This window comes from Pseudonaja textilis, chromosome 3 (assembly GCF_049901715.1).
Source record: "Pseudonaja textilis isolate UNSWEBS1 chromosome 3, rPseTex1.2, whole genome shotgun sequence".
NCBI classification, from domain to species: domain Eukaryota; kingdom Metazoa; phylum Chordata; class Lepidosauria; order Squamata; family Elapidae; genus Pseudonaja; species Pseudonaja textilis.
This window is the reverse complement of record NC_141992.1, coordinates 61,015,079-61,032,871: the sequence shown is the minus strand read 5'-3', so window position 1 is coordinate 61,032,871 and position 17,793 is coordinate 61,015,079. Positions and strand designations below refer to the sequence as shown.

Sequence of the window (17,793 nt, the reverse complement as noted above, 5' to 3'; positions counted from 1 at the left end):
AAAATTCCAGGTAAATTACTATGACTACGGATATGAGCAATAAAACACACATTCATACGCTGCTCCAAACATTCTTGCAACAACAAAAGCAAACGTAGAATATTAGGTGATATTCCAGGAGACAAATAAGAACCTGCTACAAAGGGTAACAAATTATATACATACAAAGAATCCACTATTAGATTAAAATCCTGATTTTGAAAATTTTGAAAAGCCAAAACTACAGCAGCAAGTTCTGCCTGCTGGGCAGACTTCTGCTCTGATGTCACTTTTGTATGCCAAATTCCAGATTCATCTTTCCAAACACAAGCACCAAAAACTTTCCCTCCATCAGTAAAGACTGTAGGAGCATCTGATATAGGCTGATTTACAAAAGATTTGCTAAATTAATTCTAACTGATTTATACAAAGATAACCTAGGATCAGCTGGAGGATGACAAGAAAACTTCCTGGCCAAGAATCTACCAAAACTTGTAAAAACTCACTATTGCAAATCATTTGTTCCCAGGTGGCTAAAGCAAAAGGAACATAACATGTTACTGGTTCCATCCCAGCAATAGCCTTGCAGCGCTGACGAGCACGATTAAAAATATCAGCAAGTTGTTCTGTGATACAATTTATGGATTTCGATGGTGTATGAGACAAATGAATCCATTCCAGAATCCTTAAAGCTGTTTTTTCTTTTACCTGAACTATCAATGCAGTAACTCTACGTTCTGAGATTAGAATCACTGATAATGGACAATCTGGCAAACATCTATCTGTCCACCTACGACTCAAAGCTTGCTCAATTAATGACAAAATTCCCTTCTGTTCTTTATTCAGGGTTATAATGTCAGATGCTTGCTTAGCACTAGCCAAAGCTTGAAACAAAGGACTTAATTGAAGAGTAGTTAAACCCAAATACGGTCTGATCCAATTTATATGACCCAAAAATTGTTGTAGACCTACCAAAGTTAAAGGATCAGGAAGAACAAATTCCAACTTCAGAGGTGTAATGTGACTCAAGAATAATTTATGACCTAGATAGGCAAAAGGATATTCCTTTTGCAATTTCTCAGGGCTGACTATCAGCCCTTTCTCCTTCAGCATAGCAGTTAAAGAAGGACAGCAGAATCCATTGCAGCATCAGAAATATTAGCAGCTATCAAAATATCATCCATGTAATGATAAACCTTCCAATCCGGAATTTATTCCGGAAAGGTTGCAAAGCCCAATCTACAAACATTTGACACATGGTAGGACTATTTAACATCCCCTGTGGAAGGACAGTCCATGCATATCGCTTAGCGGGCTGCCCCTGATTTATACTCAAGATAGTAAAAGCAAACAAATCTACATCTTCAGGGTGCAGAGGAATGGAAAAGAAAGCATCTTGCAAATCTAACACTCTTATATTCCATCCATCAGGTATTAAATTAGGATTAGGTGTCCCACACTGCAGTGGGCCCATTGGCTTTAAAATTGAATTTATCCCTCTCAAATCATGAAGAAATCTGAATTTCCCAGATTTCTTCTTGATAACAAAGACTGGAGAATTATAAGGACTAGTGGTAGGCACTATATGTCCCTTTTTCAATTGTTGTTGAACCAATTCATGTAAATGAACTAATTTCTCACTAGTCAAAGGCCATTGATCTATCCACACTGGCTCCTGCTGGAGTAACTGTAATTTTAATAACTCCACAGGTGGGTGTTCAGTCATCATGAATGACAACTGTTGTATCAAACTGTTGCATCAAATCTCTGCCCCACAAGTTAACGTGAAGGCGCAAAACAATCGGTTGGAAATGTGCAATAGCACTTCCCTGCTTTGTTTTGGCAGAAAGAATCCTCCTACTAACCCGTGCGTCTTGAAGTCCTCCGACTCCTCGAACAGACGGTGTAGGATCTGTCGGCCACTCCCTAGGCCACTCACTTTCGCTAATCACCGAAACATCTGCTCCAGTGTCCAGCAATCCAATAAACTGTCTGCCTTCAACCAAAAGAATTAATTTTGGTTTCTGATCAGCCTTGACATTTTGCATGATGGAAAACACACTAGACTCACTAAACATATCTGTAGATCCAAATCCACCCTGGCGAATTCTATCTGACTCCTCCAAAGACAGATATGGCAAAACTAAAAGCTGTGCAAAACAATCCCCTTTTTTTCAAAGATTGAGGAACAGGTGAATGAACTTGAATTTTGATCTGACCCTCATAATCCGAATCAATAACCCCTGGAACCACAAACAATTTACGCTTATGAGCTGATGATCTAGGAAGAAGAAGACCCACAGAAGCCAGAGGCAACGGTCCATAGAAATCCGTTGACCCTAAACAAACTACATGTGGATATCCTAATTCCAAATCCTCAGCTAATGGAAGATCAATTCCTGCTGAACCTTTTGTAGCTGGTGACCATATTTGATCCCTACCTCTTTCTGGTGGCTCCAACCCTTCGGACATTACTTCACTCTTTAGAGTAGGGAGAATGCCCGATCCCTGCTTCCTAGTTTTTTCCCTCAGAATGAAGTCTGCACTGATTTGCCCAATGGTATCCTTTCTTACATTTCGGGCACACTGATTTAGGACGAGCACCCTGTCCCAATAATCTCTTTTTTGCTGACTTTGACCCCCAGGAGCCCGGCATTGCGCTTTAAAATGTCCAGGCTTCCCGCAATTGAAACAAGTGCCTTTGTTATTTCCTGCCTGGAGAGCCAGAGCTAAAGTCTCCATATTAAAAGTCTGACTCCCCACCTTTCTACATGCGTTTATCAAATCCGCTATCTCTCTCTCTCCACTCGCAATAAGCGGATTTAGAATTTTTACAATCTGCATTTGCCTGCTCTACTGCTAACTTCAAAAGCAATTCATTCCGGCAAATTGATTGTCAATTTGCCTTTCAATAGCCACTTTCAATCTGCTAATGAAATTTTCATAGGGTTCATTGTTTCCTTGTTTGATGTTAGTAAAGGTCTTCTCACCACCTTCGCCGTCAGGAAGAGTCCGTACGGCTTGAAAAATTAACTGTGGGAGAAGAATGAACCCCTCCTCAGGCATTCCATCTCGCTGTAATTCCACTGTTGTAAAATTACCAGATCCATAAAGCTGATCTGGAGTAACATTTGCTGTTCCCCTTTGAACTGCCAGCTGTCTCCATTTCTGATCTAACACCAAATATTGAGCTGGAGTTAGAATCATATTAAATAGAGCTCTCCAGTCAGCTGGAATCATCTTATTTCCATAGCCAACTGCTTCTAACAATGCCTGAGTGTATGGCGATCTAATACCATACTCTTTTGCTGCTTGCTTAACTTCCTTTAAAATCTTAAGAGGCAGAGGCTTCCATATTCTCTGTGGATTTAAAGCAGCATCTACACCAATTTCTACTGGATTAAGTTGAATCTCCACTCCAAAATCTACCAAATCATCTCCTGATAATTCCCCTCTATTTGTTGCTTCTTGAATAGCTGCAGTAACTGCATCTACTTGAACTCTTAAAGGCAAACTCTTCTCTTCTGACAAAGTATTTTCAGTGCCTGACAGCCCTCTGGATTTATCTGGAGGTGCTGTCGGTGGCAATATACGTACCGCATTGTAAGGCGGCAAACCTTCTTCGGGGTGATAGGAGCGGTTGTTCATGCGTAGCTAATGCATCCATAACCACCCTCCAGGTTAACAAAATTGAAGAAGGGCATGAGGCTCCTCGTGCAAAAATTTCCCTATCTTTCTCCAGCGCTCTACTTTAATACTACCTCCCTCTGGATAACACGGAATATGTTTCCAAACATACTGTAATAAATCCTCAATTTCTTTCTTTCCTACTTCATGTCCTCTACTATGAACTCCAAACTTAAAACTATTCCCAGCGATCTCTCTCATTTCTCTAAGGTGCTTTGTCTGAGCTTTGAGACCTTCCCCCATACTCACGAAAAGAATCTGTCTCCGTCCAGCGAAGAAGATGAGGGCCCAGTCGACGTCCGCGACGATGAGTATAGGATGCGGAAACGTGTAGCTTTCAAGCTAACACGCCAAAACGTATAGCCTTCCAAACTATCACGTCGGGTCACCACTTGTGGTGGACTGGCAATTGAAAAAATGACGGGAGACGCAGAGAAGACGTCTGAGCAACTGCCAGCCCCGAGAGCCCTCGAGTAGCAGTATTTATTAAGAAAATGCAAATACAAAATCAAAACAATGACTTCAACATTAGCTCAGCAACATTATCTAGCTAGGCCTTGGCGAAGGTGATAAATTTCCCGTGAGAAAGCAGGGCACCAAAGGTCCCATGGCTCGGATAGGTACTGTGAACTCCCACACACATTCCTGTCCTCTGAGCTTTGCAGATAACAGGATCAAACTCTCATCATAAAGACACTACTGCCCTCATGAGGAGCGTTTGTGATACCCCCAGATCTTACAAAGCTGTACAAGAACTTGCAGAATATGATGGATATATTACCACAGTGTACCTCACAGAATATAATTGGAAAAGAAAGTATACATCACTTTTGGTTCCTAGAAGGAAGGTCAGGCCGTTATTAAAATATGGTATCTTTCAAATCTCTATATAGAGTTCATGTTTCTATAAAATGTCATAGAACTCTATAAGCAGATAACTGTTTGTTATAGAGTCCATATTCTTGAAATTTATACCACTATTGGATGAATCAGGTTAGAATTTAATGTGTCTTGCATAGACATTTGTGTAACATGGATATTTCTCCTGTTATTTATTTTCCTGTCACCAGCTGGGTCTTTTTATAGAGTTCAATCCTGAAGAGATGATACTAGATCTAGAAGACGATGGGGATCTAGAAGCTGAGCTAGCAGCTATTACTGGAGAGAATTTGCCTACTGGAAAAACCAAGCCAAAAGGAAAATGTAAGGACATTTGCTGACAAACAAAAAAGTTTAAGAACATATGCTTGGGAACTGTATTTTGACTGCTGTCTTTTGAATCTTTCCCTTCTTCCTTTCATTTATGGGAATTACCTTTTGTAACTGTAAATGTTGACTTCCTTTCCTTAAGATTTTTTTATTTTAATTTTCTGCAGCCCCTTTGCCCATGGGTCATATAGAAAAGATGGCTGCTGAGTGCATGAAGGACATGGATGATGATGATGATGAAGGTCTGGAGGAAGATACCGAACTTTTGGTATATATGGGAGTCTGCTGGAAGACTCTTCCCACCCACGCCCCAGTTCTAAAGAGGAACCATCATTTCATTCCATTTTTCTCAGGCAAAATGAAACTTTGAATCCTATAATCCGCAGCCAGAAGAGAAAGCAGTCATGTTGGTTGGAAAAATTATGGGAATTGAAGCCCAATTCATTGAGAATGTACCAGGATGCTTATAAGAAAGATTGGATATGATAACATGTACTGTATTGCCTCAAATGTTGCAAGAAGTTCTGGTTTGTTTTAAGCCAGGGGTCTCCAAACTTGGCAACTTTAGGACTTGTGGATTTCAACTTCCAGAATGTCTCAGCCAGCCATGATGTCTGGGGAATTCTGAGAGTTGAAGTCCATAGGCCTTAAAGTTGCCAAGTTTGGAGACCCCTGTTTTAAGCTATGGTATTAAAACATTCTACTGTATCACATCAAATTAAAATGGTAGACAGAAGTGATATACATGTACATGTACAATAGAAATATATAATATCCTGTATGCTTTAGGAATATTGGTAGTAAATTGATTTGTCGCTTTTTTTAAGGAGAAATATTTCTGGTTGGTTTCATAACAAGGAAACCCATCTTATGATATGAAATAAACTTTGCTACCCTGTCCTGTCTCTGCAGAAGATAATAAGGATGCAGAAGTGTAGGGAATAGAAAATTTGAAGTAATGTTAACAGATAACAGATAATCAGAGTTGGAAAGGACCTTGTAGGTCATCTAGTCCAACCCCCCACCCAAGCGGGAGACCCTACACCATTTCTCACAAATGGCAGTCCAATCTCTTCTTGAAAGTCTCAAGTGATGGCGCTCAAGTGTTGTGCTTAAGCTTTTTCCAATACTTAATATGTCTACAACAAATTAAAATATTTGTCAAGAAAAGTTTCTGAAGAAAAGATGTTAGCAAGTTGATATAATTTTACTATGATTGAGAGCTCAGGCTAGAATTTGAAAAACAACATCAAACTATACTTAGCTGCAACTTTAAGAAGTGGCACATCTGCAGTTCAATCTTGCAGCAAGGCTTTTCTGTTTAAGATTATATACAATTAATGCAGAGACAGTTCTCTTTGTGTGCTGACTTGTACTTTTATTTTGTTGGTTGTGAATAGCATTCATAAAGGAATATGTTACACCAGTGCATAATTTACTGAAAAATGCTTTAGATGTTTTTAAATAACACATTTCACCTGATCTTAGAAAAAAAAATAATTCCAGAATGCTCCTATTTCTCCCATGCCAAATACTAGGTTTTAATTAAAATAATTTTTAACTAGTTGAATTAAGTAGTTGCATATTACAGGTAGTTCTTGACTTTTAACTACAATTGGGATCATATTTTTCCAATGCTGAGCAAGGCAGTTAACAGAGCCTGATTTTATGACCTTTTGCCATAGTTGTTAAGTGAATTGCTGTCATTGTTAAGCTATTCAGTCATTAAGGGAATCTGGCTTTCCCCATTGACTTTGCTTGTCAGAAGCCAGCGATCACATGACCTCTGGCTTCTGCAACCATTGTACATATATGCCACTTGTCAAGCATCCAAATTTTGATCATGTGATCGTGAGGTTGCTGTAGTGGTTGTAAGTGTGAAGACAGGTTGTAAGTTAATTTTATCAGTGCCATTGTGGTTTTGAACGGTAACTAAATGGTTGGTTGTAAGTTGAGGGTTGCCTGTATATGATAGGTTTATCGATTTTTATAATTCTGAAATAAAGTATTTTTTTATTTCAGAAATTCATTCATCGGTGGCACTCCTGCTGGTTAGAAATTATGGGGCACTAAGTGTGGGAAGATACATTATATTTTCTGTAGTTCATTTTAACATGGAATGAAAATAGCTATTTTGTAGCAATAACTGCTATGGTCCTCATTCTAGGCGGAATTACAGGAAGTCCTGGGAGAGGAACAAGGAGAAGAAACCAGAGAGAAAGACACAGAAACAATGGAAACGTCTCCTATAACCACAGAGCATCCCACTGATATGCAGACACAGGTAACTCTGGCTGAAAGGAACAATATAATCATCTGGTATTACCCCAGATTGTTCAGTGTATTCATATCATAAATACATTCCCAATCTTTGGATACAGTTTTCATTGTTCTCACTTATTAGTCATATTGGCTTTGACTAATTACAAAAACATCTGACAGGCATGAGGTTTTTTGTTCTTTTTAAAAATATTTCTGCCTTGTATGCTGGAAGATAGCCTCGTTGTAGCCTTTGACATTTGTTCTAAGGCAGTTTCAAAGATCATTAACATTTTCGAAGGAGAAAATAATAAAAAGCAGTGTCATCCTACTAGTGTATTTAGAGCATATCTTTTGGAGGGTTGCAAATCAGTATGATCTTAAGATGTCAGCTTACAAGTAGTCTGTAGGCAATATAAATGAAGATTATCATCTCAGGACAGTCTCTTCTGTTCGTGTCTTTTCTCTAGTGTGATAGTGGTGGCTTTCCCTTTGAAACTACCCTACGAGATATGTTTGCTATCAATTTTGATGATAAGCAGTGACGCTGACATTTACTATCAGTCTCTTGGCAGAATGTTTGTAATTGCTATCGGTTATTCTTGGATGACTGAATATAGTGCTTGTCTATTGCATATTGTTTCTCCCAGTAGAAGGAAAGAATTTTGTAAGTAGACCTAATGTTAAGACCTGCTTTGCACCCTCATTTCTGCAGGAAAGAGTAGTCCTTTTATACTCTAAATAACTATTTGTCCAGCCTTTCCCTGAAATGGCGGAGACTTCCAATTCCTCAAGTTCTCCCTGTGTCTGCATAATTTCCGGAGGTACCCCACCCACCTCTCTGCTGCTTCTATGGGCAAAAAGCCCAGAGGTGCTGGGACACAAATGCTCTTCTGTTCAAGATCTTTGGTTTTAAGTCTGATGTCCAAGCTGTCCATGTTTGAAGTAGCAGTTTTGTACGGATGCTTGAGTAGCCTGTTCGATCTTGTTTTTGCCTCCTTTATTTTCTCTTTTATTTTCTTCTTCGAGATGACTCCTGTTGTTTCCAGTGGATTGCAGAAGACGGTGGAAGACAGGATAGCTATTTATAAGACAGCAATACTGAACGCAAAGGAGGCGGGTGAGAATGCCAAAGTGCGACGTTACGAGCGAGGCCTCAAGGTATGTCGGATTATTGACTATTAAGTGCTGCCTTTTTTCCTGGGGAGGAATTGTTCAAACAAGCCAGGAGTGCCACAGAATGTGCTGAGAAGAGAGCATCATGCAGATGCCAATCATACTCTGTTACAATTTTATGCAGATTAAATTTGGGGAATAAATTACACATCGTTTTGCTGCGTAAAATAAAAATGAGCTATCTTAGGCAATGATGTATTCAAGTATACTTTCCTTTAGAAAAGTAAGTTTAACAAATAATTCTGGATATTTAGCTCACCTTTAAAAATAATTATAAAAGGCACGTTTAAAAGAATCAAGAGTGTCTATTTGGGGAAAAATTGAATCTAAAATTAGCTTAGGATAAATGTTAAGCGTTTGCCTTGAATTCAGATAGTTTATAGATATTTTTAGCCAAGTGTCACAAACTGAAGTATAAAAAGAACACTCCTGCTTTAATTGATTTGTTACAATTGATATTTTTTGATAATTTAGATAATCCCAACTATGTTGAAGGGGATATATTAAGAAAACTGATACACGTAACTGGGAAAAGAGTGGAAATGTCTTTCTACTGACTATTAGTACTTTAAAGCTCACAGATAAGATTTATGTAATTATGTATTTATTTAGCATATTTATATTGCTGTTTATCTACAAAAGCTACTTTGGGTGGCAAGCCAAAGCACAACCTATTACATTAAAAAGGCCAAAAACAAATCTCACTAGCAGCATACGAGATCCACCAGCATTTACCTCAGAGTTCCATTGGCACCCCAGCCCTGGTGCCTAGGGATATGGCCAAGTCTTTGTAGCTTTTGGAAGGTCAGTAGGGTTCGGACTGCCTGTATCACGGGGAGTTGGTCCACAGGTGCCATGACAGAGAAGGATGCTTCCTAGCACCCACCCAGTGACAGTGTTGCGCTGATGGGATCCAGAGCACGCTGTTCTGCCAACTCTGGTGGGATGGACAGAAACTGGTGAGGAGAGGCAGTCATGCAAATAACCTGGTTCCATGCCTTCTAGGGTTTTAAAGGCGACAACCAACACCCTGAATTGCACCCAGAAGCTAACTGAGAACCAGTGAAATTCACAAAGCAGCAAAGCGTTATATGGCTGTACTATGGAGAGATTGGTACTGCCTGCACATTGGCCCGCATAATCATGCATCAACAAATGGGTCGTACGTAAATTGGGAATGGTTTCCTAGTTGTCAGTACTCTTGATACCAGTATCATGACCCAAGACAGTGTTGAAAATCTGAGAATCTCACAGAGCAATCTGAAGCACCCGTTCTGGTTGGAAATGTAAATCCTAGGCATTCCAGTTAATGCCTTAATATGTACAATTTTCACTTGTTTGGTTGTTGCTGTAAAAATTGGTGGTGCTAATAGCTGATTTCAGCCTTTCTACCCTGTGGAATTCCTATAATGCATGTAATTTCTAGTTGATCACATAACAAGTTTGAACTGCGATCCTGCACTTGTTGGCATTGGACAGACTTAATCCAACTTGTGTAGAATTTTTTTAAGTTTTATGACTCCAGAGAGTGTCAGCAGAAGCGATTCAAATCAATACTTGCCTCATGGCTAAATCAGAATTTAAAACAAATATAACAGAGTATATGCATCAGTTTAGATTCCATGTAATGAAATCCTGAATGGTTAAATTAACTTGATTAGTTTCCTTAATTCGTAACTACATGTTTCTACAGTTATTTTGAAGTGCTTTAAAATATATGCTTCTTTTATTAGCTCTGTGGTATATGTTACCAGTATGTCTGTAATGAATGAGCTTGATTAGGATATCTGTAAACAGCTGTTAAACTTATCATTTGGCGTTACCTTGCAATTATTGCTAGACACTGGAATCCATGCTGACTGCATTGAAGAAGGGCAAAAAAGTGAATGAAGAAGAAATGCCACCGCCTGTAGCATCTGGGAAGAGCTCTTCGTCTGTACCACAGGCCTCGCCTGACAGTGACTTGCCTAAAAGTTCAACTGATCAAGATGAAGTAACATTACCTGAGGAGGAAGCAATGGAAGGCCTCTCAGGAGCCCATAAATTAACAGATCCCAGTGATCAGCAGCTGTCTCTGAACAGAACCGCTATACAGGGTCAAGATATAAACACAGATGCCCTGGGAACAAAAGCTACTTTAGAAAACAGTAAGTAGTAATATAGTTGATGCTTTTTCATCAGGAATCCATTCTGCGTACAGGATGTTCAAAATAAGCATGTTCCTGCTTTTCTGTTCCAGATATGGGGGCGAGGGCCAAAAATGATTATTCTTCTATAGGAGATGTTTTATTGGCTGACTTTATTATGTTGTTCAGATTCCAAACACCTTGACACTCGGGCATTGCTGGTGACAAGAGAGAAGGAGTACAAATTAGCGGCACTGAAAGCTAAACAGAAAGGTGACCTTGAGAAGGCAAAAGAATATATGAGGACTGGGAAGGTGAGGCTTCATTATTCACAAATCAGGGCAGCTTTATCAAACCAGAATTTGTGTTGGGCTTTTGAATCTCACATTCCTCCCTGACTTCCAGTTAGATGCCCTATGGATATTAAAATAATCTGGGTTACACAACCCTTCATGCCCTGTTGAGAGTGATTTGTTTGTGTGTGTGTTTGAGTGATTGATTGACTGATTGATTGATAGGCTGTGCTATCTGTTTGGGGTGGTAATTCAACAATTCTGGACAGCAGTGATTTGGAGAACACTGCAGTAAAATATTTACCCTTCTCTGAGCAACTTTATTTTGCATGACTATTGAAATCCCAAGGATTTCTTTATGTACAGTATGTGAAATAGAGCTGGCGGAAGGATTTGAATCCATTATATCTAAATATTCAGCATTTTCCAAAAGCCAATATGGAATTGAATGAAAACTATGTATAATTGTGATCTAAGAACTAAGCTCAGACATGCACTAATTAAGCTATTGTTTGCTTAATCTTTGCTCATCTATGATTAATTGAATAAGCCCAGTTTATTTTAAATCAAAACTTATTTTAATCAAAACTGTATTAAATTAAAACCAGGCAAACTTATGGCTTAGCACAGTGTATAAAAGTTGCTTTAAAATTATTACTTCTTTATGTATTAGTACAACTGTAGGAGACTGTATGGTGTAACACCACCCAGAATCACCTGTTGAGATGGGTGGCTATAAAAATCAAATAAATAAAATAAACTCACAATGGGATAAAATGTTAGAATCATGCACTAGAAAATACTTGGTGTTTGGACACAGTAATAGGTTATGGAATCAGAAAAATTAATTCAAATTAGAAGAATGAGTTTCACTTGGCTTTCAGCTGCCCACTTTATCTAGATTTGCTACAATTAAGAATTGTTTGCAAGTACAATGATACTCTGAGACAGGGATGTCAAACTCACATCACGGCGGTGTCACATGATGTATTGGGAATTTTTTTCCCCTTTACTAATCCGGGCACGGGTATGGCCAGCATGTGACACATCCAGGCCATTGGCCATGAGTTTGACAGCCCTGTTCTAGGATATAAGATAGATAGATAGATAGATGATAGATAGATAGATAGATAGATAGAAAGACAGACAACAACACACACACACACACACACACACACACCTGTGGTAGGGATAAATTATAGGGTCTAACTTTCAATATCACAGAGAGAGGAAAAATAAGACTTCAGGCCAATTTTGAAATTTATTGAGTTTTTTAAAAACCATATTGTTTCTGTTTTGAATTTTTAAAAAGCATTATATTTTTGTCACTTGAAGAGTGGAAGCTCGAGAATGTTTTACTTTTAAGTGGATATTTTTAGGATTCTAAAAATATTTTGGGGTCCTATGTGAAATTACTGCCTTGTGAATTGTTTGGTAAAGAGTATATTAGATCTTTGAATCTTCTGAGACTTTATTTTTATATTTCAGAAATTTAGCCTGGTTATAGAAGCCTTGGATAATGGGCAGCCTGTAGATCTCAGGGATATGCCCCCTGCCCTGGAAAGTAAGAAATAATTTCTTTCTTCTTGGATAAAGTATGAAGAATGGCAGTAGGCCTCTTTGCAGCCAAAAACCTTCTTGATACACTGGTGTGGAAACCCCCAAAGTGTGGAGGTTTTCAACTTTAAGATTTTAAATTTTCCAGTACCTTAAAGTTTCTTTCCAGTACCTAAATATTGACTCTGGAAGCAAATATGGTTTTTTTCATCTACTTTATTAGGTTACTCTGTAAACATTGCACATGTGTCCTTAAAAAACATGCAAAAATTTCTACATGATTCTCAGTCCTCTTTATTTTGGAACCTGATTAATGTCGCCTGCACGACAGGTAGTCCTCGAGTTACAATCATTCATTTAGTGAGCATTCCAAGTTACAACGGTACTGAAAAAGATGTCTTATGACTGGTTTTCACACTTACAACTGTTGCAACATCCCCATGGGCCTGTGATCAAAATTCGGGCTGTAAGCAACCATCCTCTAATTTATGACAGTTGCACTGTCCCGGGCTCATTTGTTCATCATTTGTGACCTTCCCAGCTGGCTTCCGATCCGCAAAGTCATTGGGGAAACCAAATTCATATAACAACCTCATGATTCACTTAGCAACTACAGTGATTTGCTTAGTAACTGTGACAAAAAAGTTATAAAATAGGGCCCAACTGAACTATCTGGCTTAGCAACAGAAATTTTGAGCTCCATTGTGGTCATAAGTCGAGGACTACCTGTATGCTGTTTTTCTTGTACCATTTGTATTAATATTATTTCTGGATATGCTTAAGCCTAAATCTGGATGCCTTAAATTTTTCAGTGTTCAAGGTGTGTCATTTTGTACCTCAGGCATGCTCATTACTTGCCTCTATTTCTGTTTTGTTTCGAATAAATATATACCTTTCTGGTTTTTCCTAGTAAACACTTATAAGCCATTACCTCGATTTTGCATCCATGCAGTTGGGCAGCCAACAAATTCTTAAAACTAGTTTAAGAAAGGGAACTTTTGGATATTTGGTAGATACCTCTTAAGTAGGCTGTTTTTATCTGTGGCATACTTAGTAGTGATTTGTTTGCTTGGGGTCTTATTAAATTGTGCTCCAATTAAACTGAATTTATCACTTCACTATTTCCTGGCTTATTATGAAATGTAGCCAGATATTTTCTTGCTCTTCATAAACACTCTTTTCAGAACTTGAAAGTCCAGAAGACGTGCAGATTCCCTCAATACAAACTCCTTCTGTACCTGTGGAAAATTGTCAGCTTGTAACCAAACCAGATTTTCAAGGTTATGAAGATCCAGGTGAGTTGCGTCTTACAGATATGGCCCTGTAATTAGTTATACTATTAAAATCACAAACACAGTTGCTTTGTTGTTGTTATTGTAGACATGGTTGTTATGGCTGTTTTTAAGGGCAAACATTGCGAAAAATTAAACCTACTTTTAGCTTTTTTGGGGTGTGTGTGAATAAATAATACTGGTTTTGATTATTGCAAAAGAAAGAGGTACACATTCCATGATTGTGCTCTTAATGGCATGTTTTCTGCACCCATTTCATAGGTTCCCAACAGCAGCCAAAAACGGTTCTAGAAGCTCTGAACCAGAGGTTGGAAAAGTACAAATCAGCAGCAGCTCAAGCCAAAGCAAATGGCGATGGCCGGAAAAGTAGGATGCACGAGAGAATAGCCAAGGTTAAAAACAAAAATAGGGATGGAGTTGAGTTGATGCTAGCAATAGTTCCCCATTTCTAATGTCTTTCCCGTGAGGCGTTGATTTAGCACCATTTCACCAAAATATAATTGAGAGGTTGTTTTCTGCTTTTATTTTTTTTTAACGGCCTTGAATTACACAGAATTTTAAACTCTTAACTACAGGTAGTTCTCAACTTATGACAAAGATTGGGAGCAGAATTTCTGTCGCTAGACAATACGGTTGTTTAGAAATTGCAATTCCTGCAGTCCAGGTTGCTTTTGTTAACTGAATTCCATAGTTATTAAGCAAAGCAACTTCCTGCCAGCTTCCCGCAACAAAGTCAGTGGAGAAGCCCACAGGAAATTGAAAGTCCCAAGTGGCAGGCAATTAAATGGCTGCTATCAGGTATAGGAGAGCATGAGAGTGGGAGGGAGGCAGGGCTCACAGAGAATTTGCGGGGTTAAGGGCCTAAGGTTGCAGGAAAGCACAATGAGTGTTGGAGAGGGTACAGGAGGATGTGAAAGAGGCACAATGAGGGGCTGCAACGGAGGCACAGTGAGAGCACACAAAGGGTTGAGCAAGGCTCAGTGAGGGTGCAAGGAGGGTGCTGAAGCTCAGGGAGAGAGGGTATGGGGATATACAAGTGGCTAGCAAGGCTTAAGCAGCATCCAAAAACAGCTCTAGAAAAAGCTTGTAGTAGCAGTTGGAAAAGTACAAATCAGTAGCAGCTCAAACCAAGAGGTGCTGGAAGAGGGTATGATGGTGGGAGAGACTTACTACAGGGACTTTCAACTTTCTCTGCCGACTTCCCCTTTGACTTTCTGTCACAAAGGATAATTCCATGATTACAGGAGTGCTGGAACAATCATAATCATAATTTGTTCGGCATCATCATAACTTCGAAAGGTTGCTGAATAAATGGTTATAAATTGAGCACTGCCTGTATACAGCAGGTCAGTGCAGTGGTTTACCGCTGCCATCTTCCTAAGACTGAGCTGTTGACTTGTCCAAGGTTGTTCAGCTGGCTTTCTTGCTTAGGGAAGTTTCACATCTGCCATTCTGGCATCTTAACCACTAAACTAACCTGGCTCCTTTGTTTTCTGTACAACACGACATAATATGGTATGAAAACGTGCTTTCATACTTAACTTGAATAGAGTGTTCCTTTATAGAAGAGTAAGCTCCATTGCACTTAGTGGGACTTAATGCTGAATAAGCAGCATACCAAATTAAATCACAAAGACATGGGTTAATATTCTTTGCCAAAAAAGCACAGTGACGGTTTTGTAGTGTGTAATGTATTTTCTTAGATAGACTTCATGCAAAAGTTACATGGTCAAATTGTGTGTTTCAATGAATCCCTGAATGAACCAGAACTTCATGATACAAAGTTAAATATAGCATTTTTCTACCAATCTGAACACATACTTCATATTTATGCACCTAATTTTTGCATGCAAGTCTAAGAGGCATACATACTCTCCTCTCTTGTTCCAAGAGAATTTTCTGAAGATATATTGATTTCTGGCAGCAAATGAGAAATAAATATGTATTTTCTCTCTCACATTAAAGCAATATCAAGATGCCATAAAAGCACATAAAGCAGGAAGAAAAGTTAATTTTGCTGAACTACCAGTCCCACCTGGTAAGTGGATAACTGTCAGGGTTGTGCATAGTGAGAAATACCTAGCATAAACATTTTCTGTGTGCCAAATATATTCAGCAGATTCTGCCCTGTTGTGAGACTGAGACAGCATTACAAAATGTGCAGAAAAATATGGCCTGTTATTACCTCTAAATCATGGGAATGGTTTTAACAACAAACAAATGCTTGAAAGTTTTACTTCCTTAAGGATTTTTATCCTTATTGTATTGGCAGAAATTGTAAAACGTTCTATTACCCCAAATCAATCCCTCTGTTCTACTATTGTGAACACTGTGGATTTTAGGGAAATGAGAACTGTGAATAACCCTTCATATATAGAGTTCTGGAGAATGTACATTTGCTTATATATTTCATTTATGTTGCAAAGTTTGAGGATGAATTTGCAATGTTTTTACCTGGAATGATCACAAGTATTATAGTACAAATAGATAAAATTAGGCGACAGAACAACATTCTGTCCATATATCTAAAATCATGTAGTTAATATGAGATAGTTAACTGCCCTCTGTATAAACATAATGGATGTGGAATATCATTCTGATTTTCAATATTCATATTTTTTCATTTAGAGTAAATTAAATTTCAGCTTCAATTTAATTGCTGGTTTTTTTTGTGACAGAATTTTTCCAGAGATCCTATTAATTGTTGGGATTTGTTTTGTGGGCTATCATTGTAGTCCACAAACTTTTTAAGATCTTGAAACTTTTGAATGTAACTAAAATGTTAAACTCTTTCCCTTTTAAAATCATGACTTCCTTAAATGTTTGTGGTTTATATTTCTTCCTTCTGTTATTTTGAGACTTGTTTGTTGAATTTTGTTAGGATTTCCTCCAATTCCTGGAATGTCTCCTATAGATGGTCATGGCACAGTTTCTGGAATGCTGGAAAATGCTAACACATTGATTAAGATGGAAGAGGAGGAAGAAACAATCAATGACAAAGATCATGATGATGATGAGGTATATTACTAAAATAAATATGAGCTTAACAGAGAGCCAGTTTAGAGCACGGGTGTCAAACTCGGGGCGTCTCGTTGCTGTCACCATGACATTTCATGATGTTTTTCCCATTCTGGGAGCTGGGGTGGGCATGGCCTACGCATGATGCATCCAGCCCACGGGCCACCAGTTTGACACCCCTGGTCTACAGGTTAAGGCCCCAGGAGACTATGAGTTCTGGTCCTGCCTTAGACATGAAAGCCAACCGGGTGACTTTGAAGCAATAATTCTCCCACAGCCACAGTGTCAATCTCGGCCAAAAAGCTGATAGGTCACTTCCTGTCATAACCAAAGGACAAATACTTGGTTGATTCAACAAAAGCAGACCCTGAACTTGCAGGGAAAATGTTAGGAAGAAAAAAAAACAGTTTAATCCTACAGTTCTTTTAGCGATGTATTGATACAGAATTTTGTTTTTATTTAGGACATACAAGATCATGAAAACTTGTGGTGGTTTAAGGTTAAATATTACCTTTGCCTTGTTAATGCCTTTTTAAGACTTAAAAGTTTGAGTACCTATTACTAGTTCATCATCTCATCAATCCCATATTGAACAAACCCAGTCTTCTCTGCTCTTGCACCTTCCAAAAGATGTTGAACTGAAATTTACAAAATTCCCTGCCAGTAAAAATTGTGGGAATTTTGGAAATTATAGTTTAGTCTTTTGGAAAATCTAAACTGGAGGAGGATGCATTCAATCATTTTGTGAAAAAGCCACATTTCAAGGACGAGGCCTCTCTAGTTTGGGCAATCCCAGAGCAGCCGCTTGCTGTAATGGGATCTAGGTGTTCACTATTGATCATTTTTCTACATTTAGTTTTCATGCACGTGGCTTTTAATTTCTGTTTCATTTTTGTAGGGTGAGTCTTCCACACAGGCTCCAGCTGCCACAAAGCCCACCCAACTACCTACAAAACCTGTGCAAATCGTTCAGCCACTAGTGGTGCAATCTACTGTAATCCAGGAAGACTCCCCTTCAGAGAAAGATCATTCCCTGCCTATCTCTGGAATAGCATCAGAGAGATCTCCATCTACTGAGCGCCTCCCTTCAGCTGGTAAGGCTTGCAGAGAGACCTGATTGTCCAACAGTCATTTTTATTCTTCTTGTTTACACCATATTGTGATAATAAAAACAACTCTGATGTATTAGATGAGGGG

General features: G+C 38.7%; 1 protein-coding gene across 2 annotated transcripts in view; it reads left to right on the top strand.

The window, feature by feature from the left end:
• The window catches only part of CC2D1B (coiled-coil and C2 domain containing 1B), a 36,867-nt gene that overhangs the window by 6,657 nt on the left and 12,417 nt on the right, over nt 1-17,793 (top strand). For both annotated transcript variants that reach the window (XM_026707091.2, XM_026707093.2), the window contains exons 3-14: nt 4,737-4,869; nt 5,043-5,143; nt 7,043-7,159; nt 8,164-8,295; nt 10,151-10,457; nt 10,626-10,750; nt 12,218-12,293; nt 13,471-13,581; nt 13,840-13,970; nt 15,544-15,616; nt 16,460-16,596; nt 17,495-17,690. In XM_026707091.2, the coding sequence (XP_026562876.1) occupies nt 4,737-4,869; nt 5,043-5,143; nt 7,043-7,159; nt 8,164-8,295; nt 10,151-10,457; nt 10,626-10,750; nt 12,218-12,293; nt 13,471-13,581; nt 13,840-13,970; nt 15,544-15,616; nt 16,460-16,596; nt 17,495-17,690 (1,639 nt within the window). The remainder of the gene's footprint in view (nt 1-4,736; nt 4,870-5,042; nt 5,144-7,042; nt 7,160-8,163; nt 8,296-10,150; nt 10,458-10,625; nt 10,751-12,217; nt 12,294-13,470; nt 13,582-13,839; nt 13,971-15,543; nt 15,617-16,459; nt 16,597-17,494; nt 17,691-17,793) is intronic.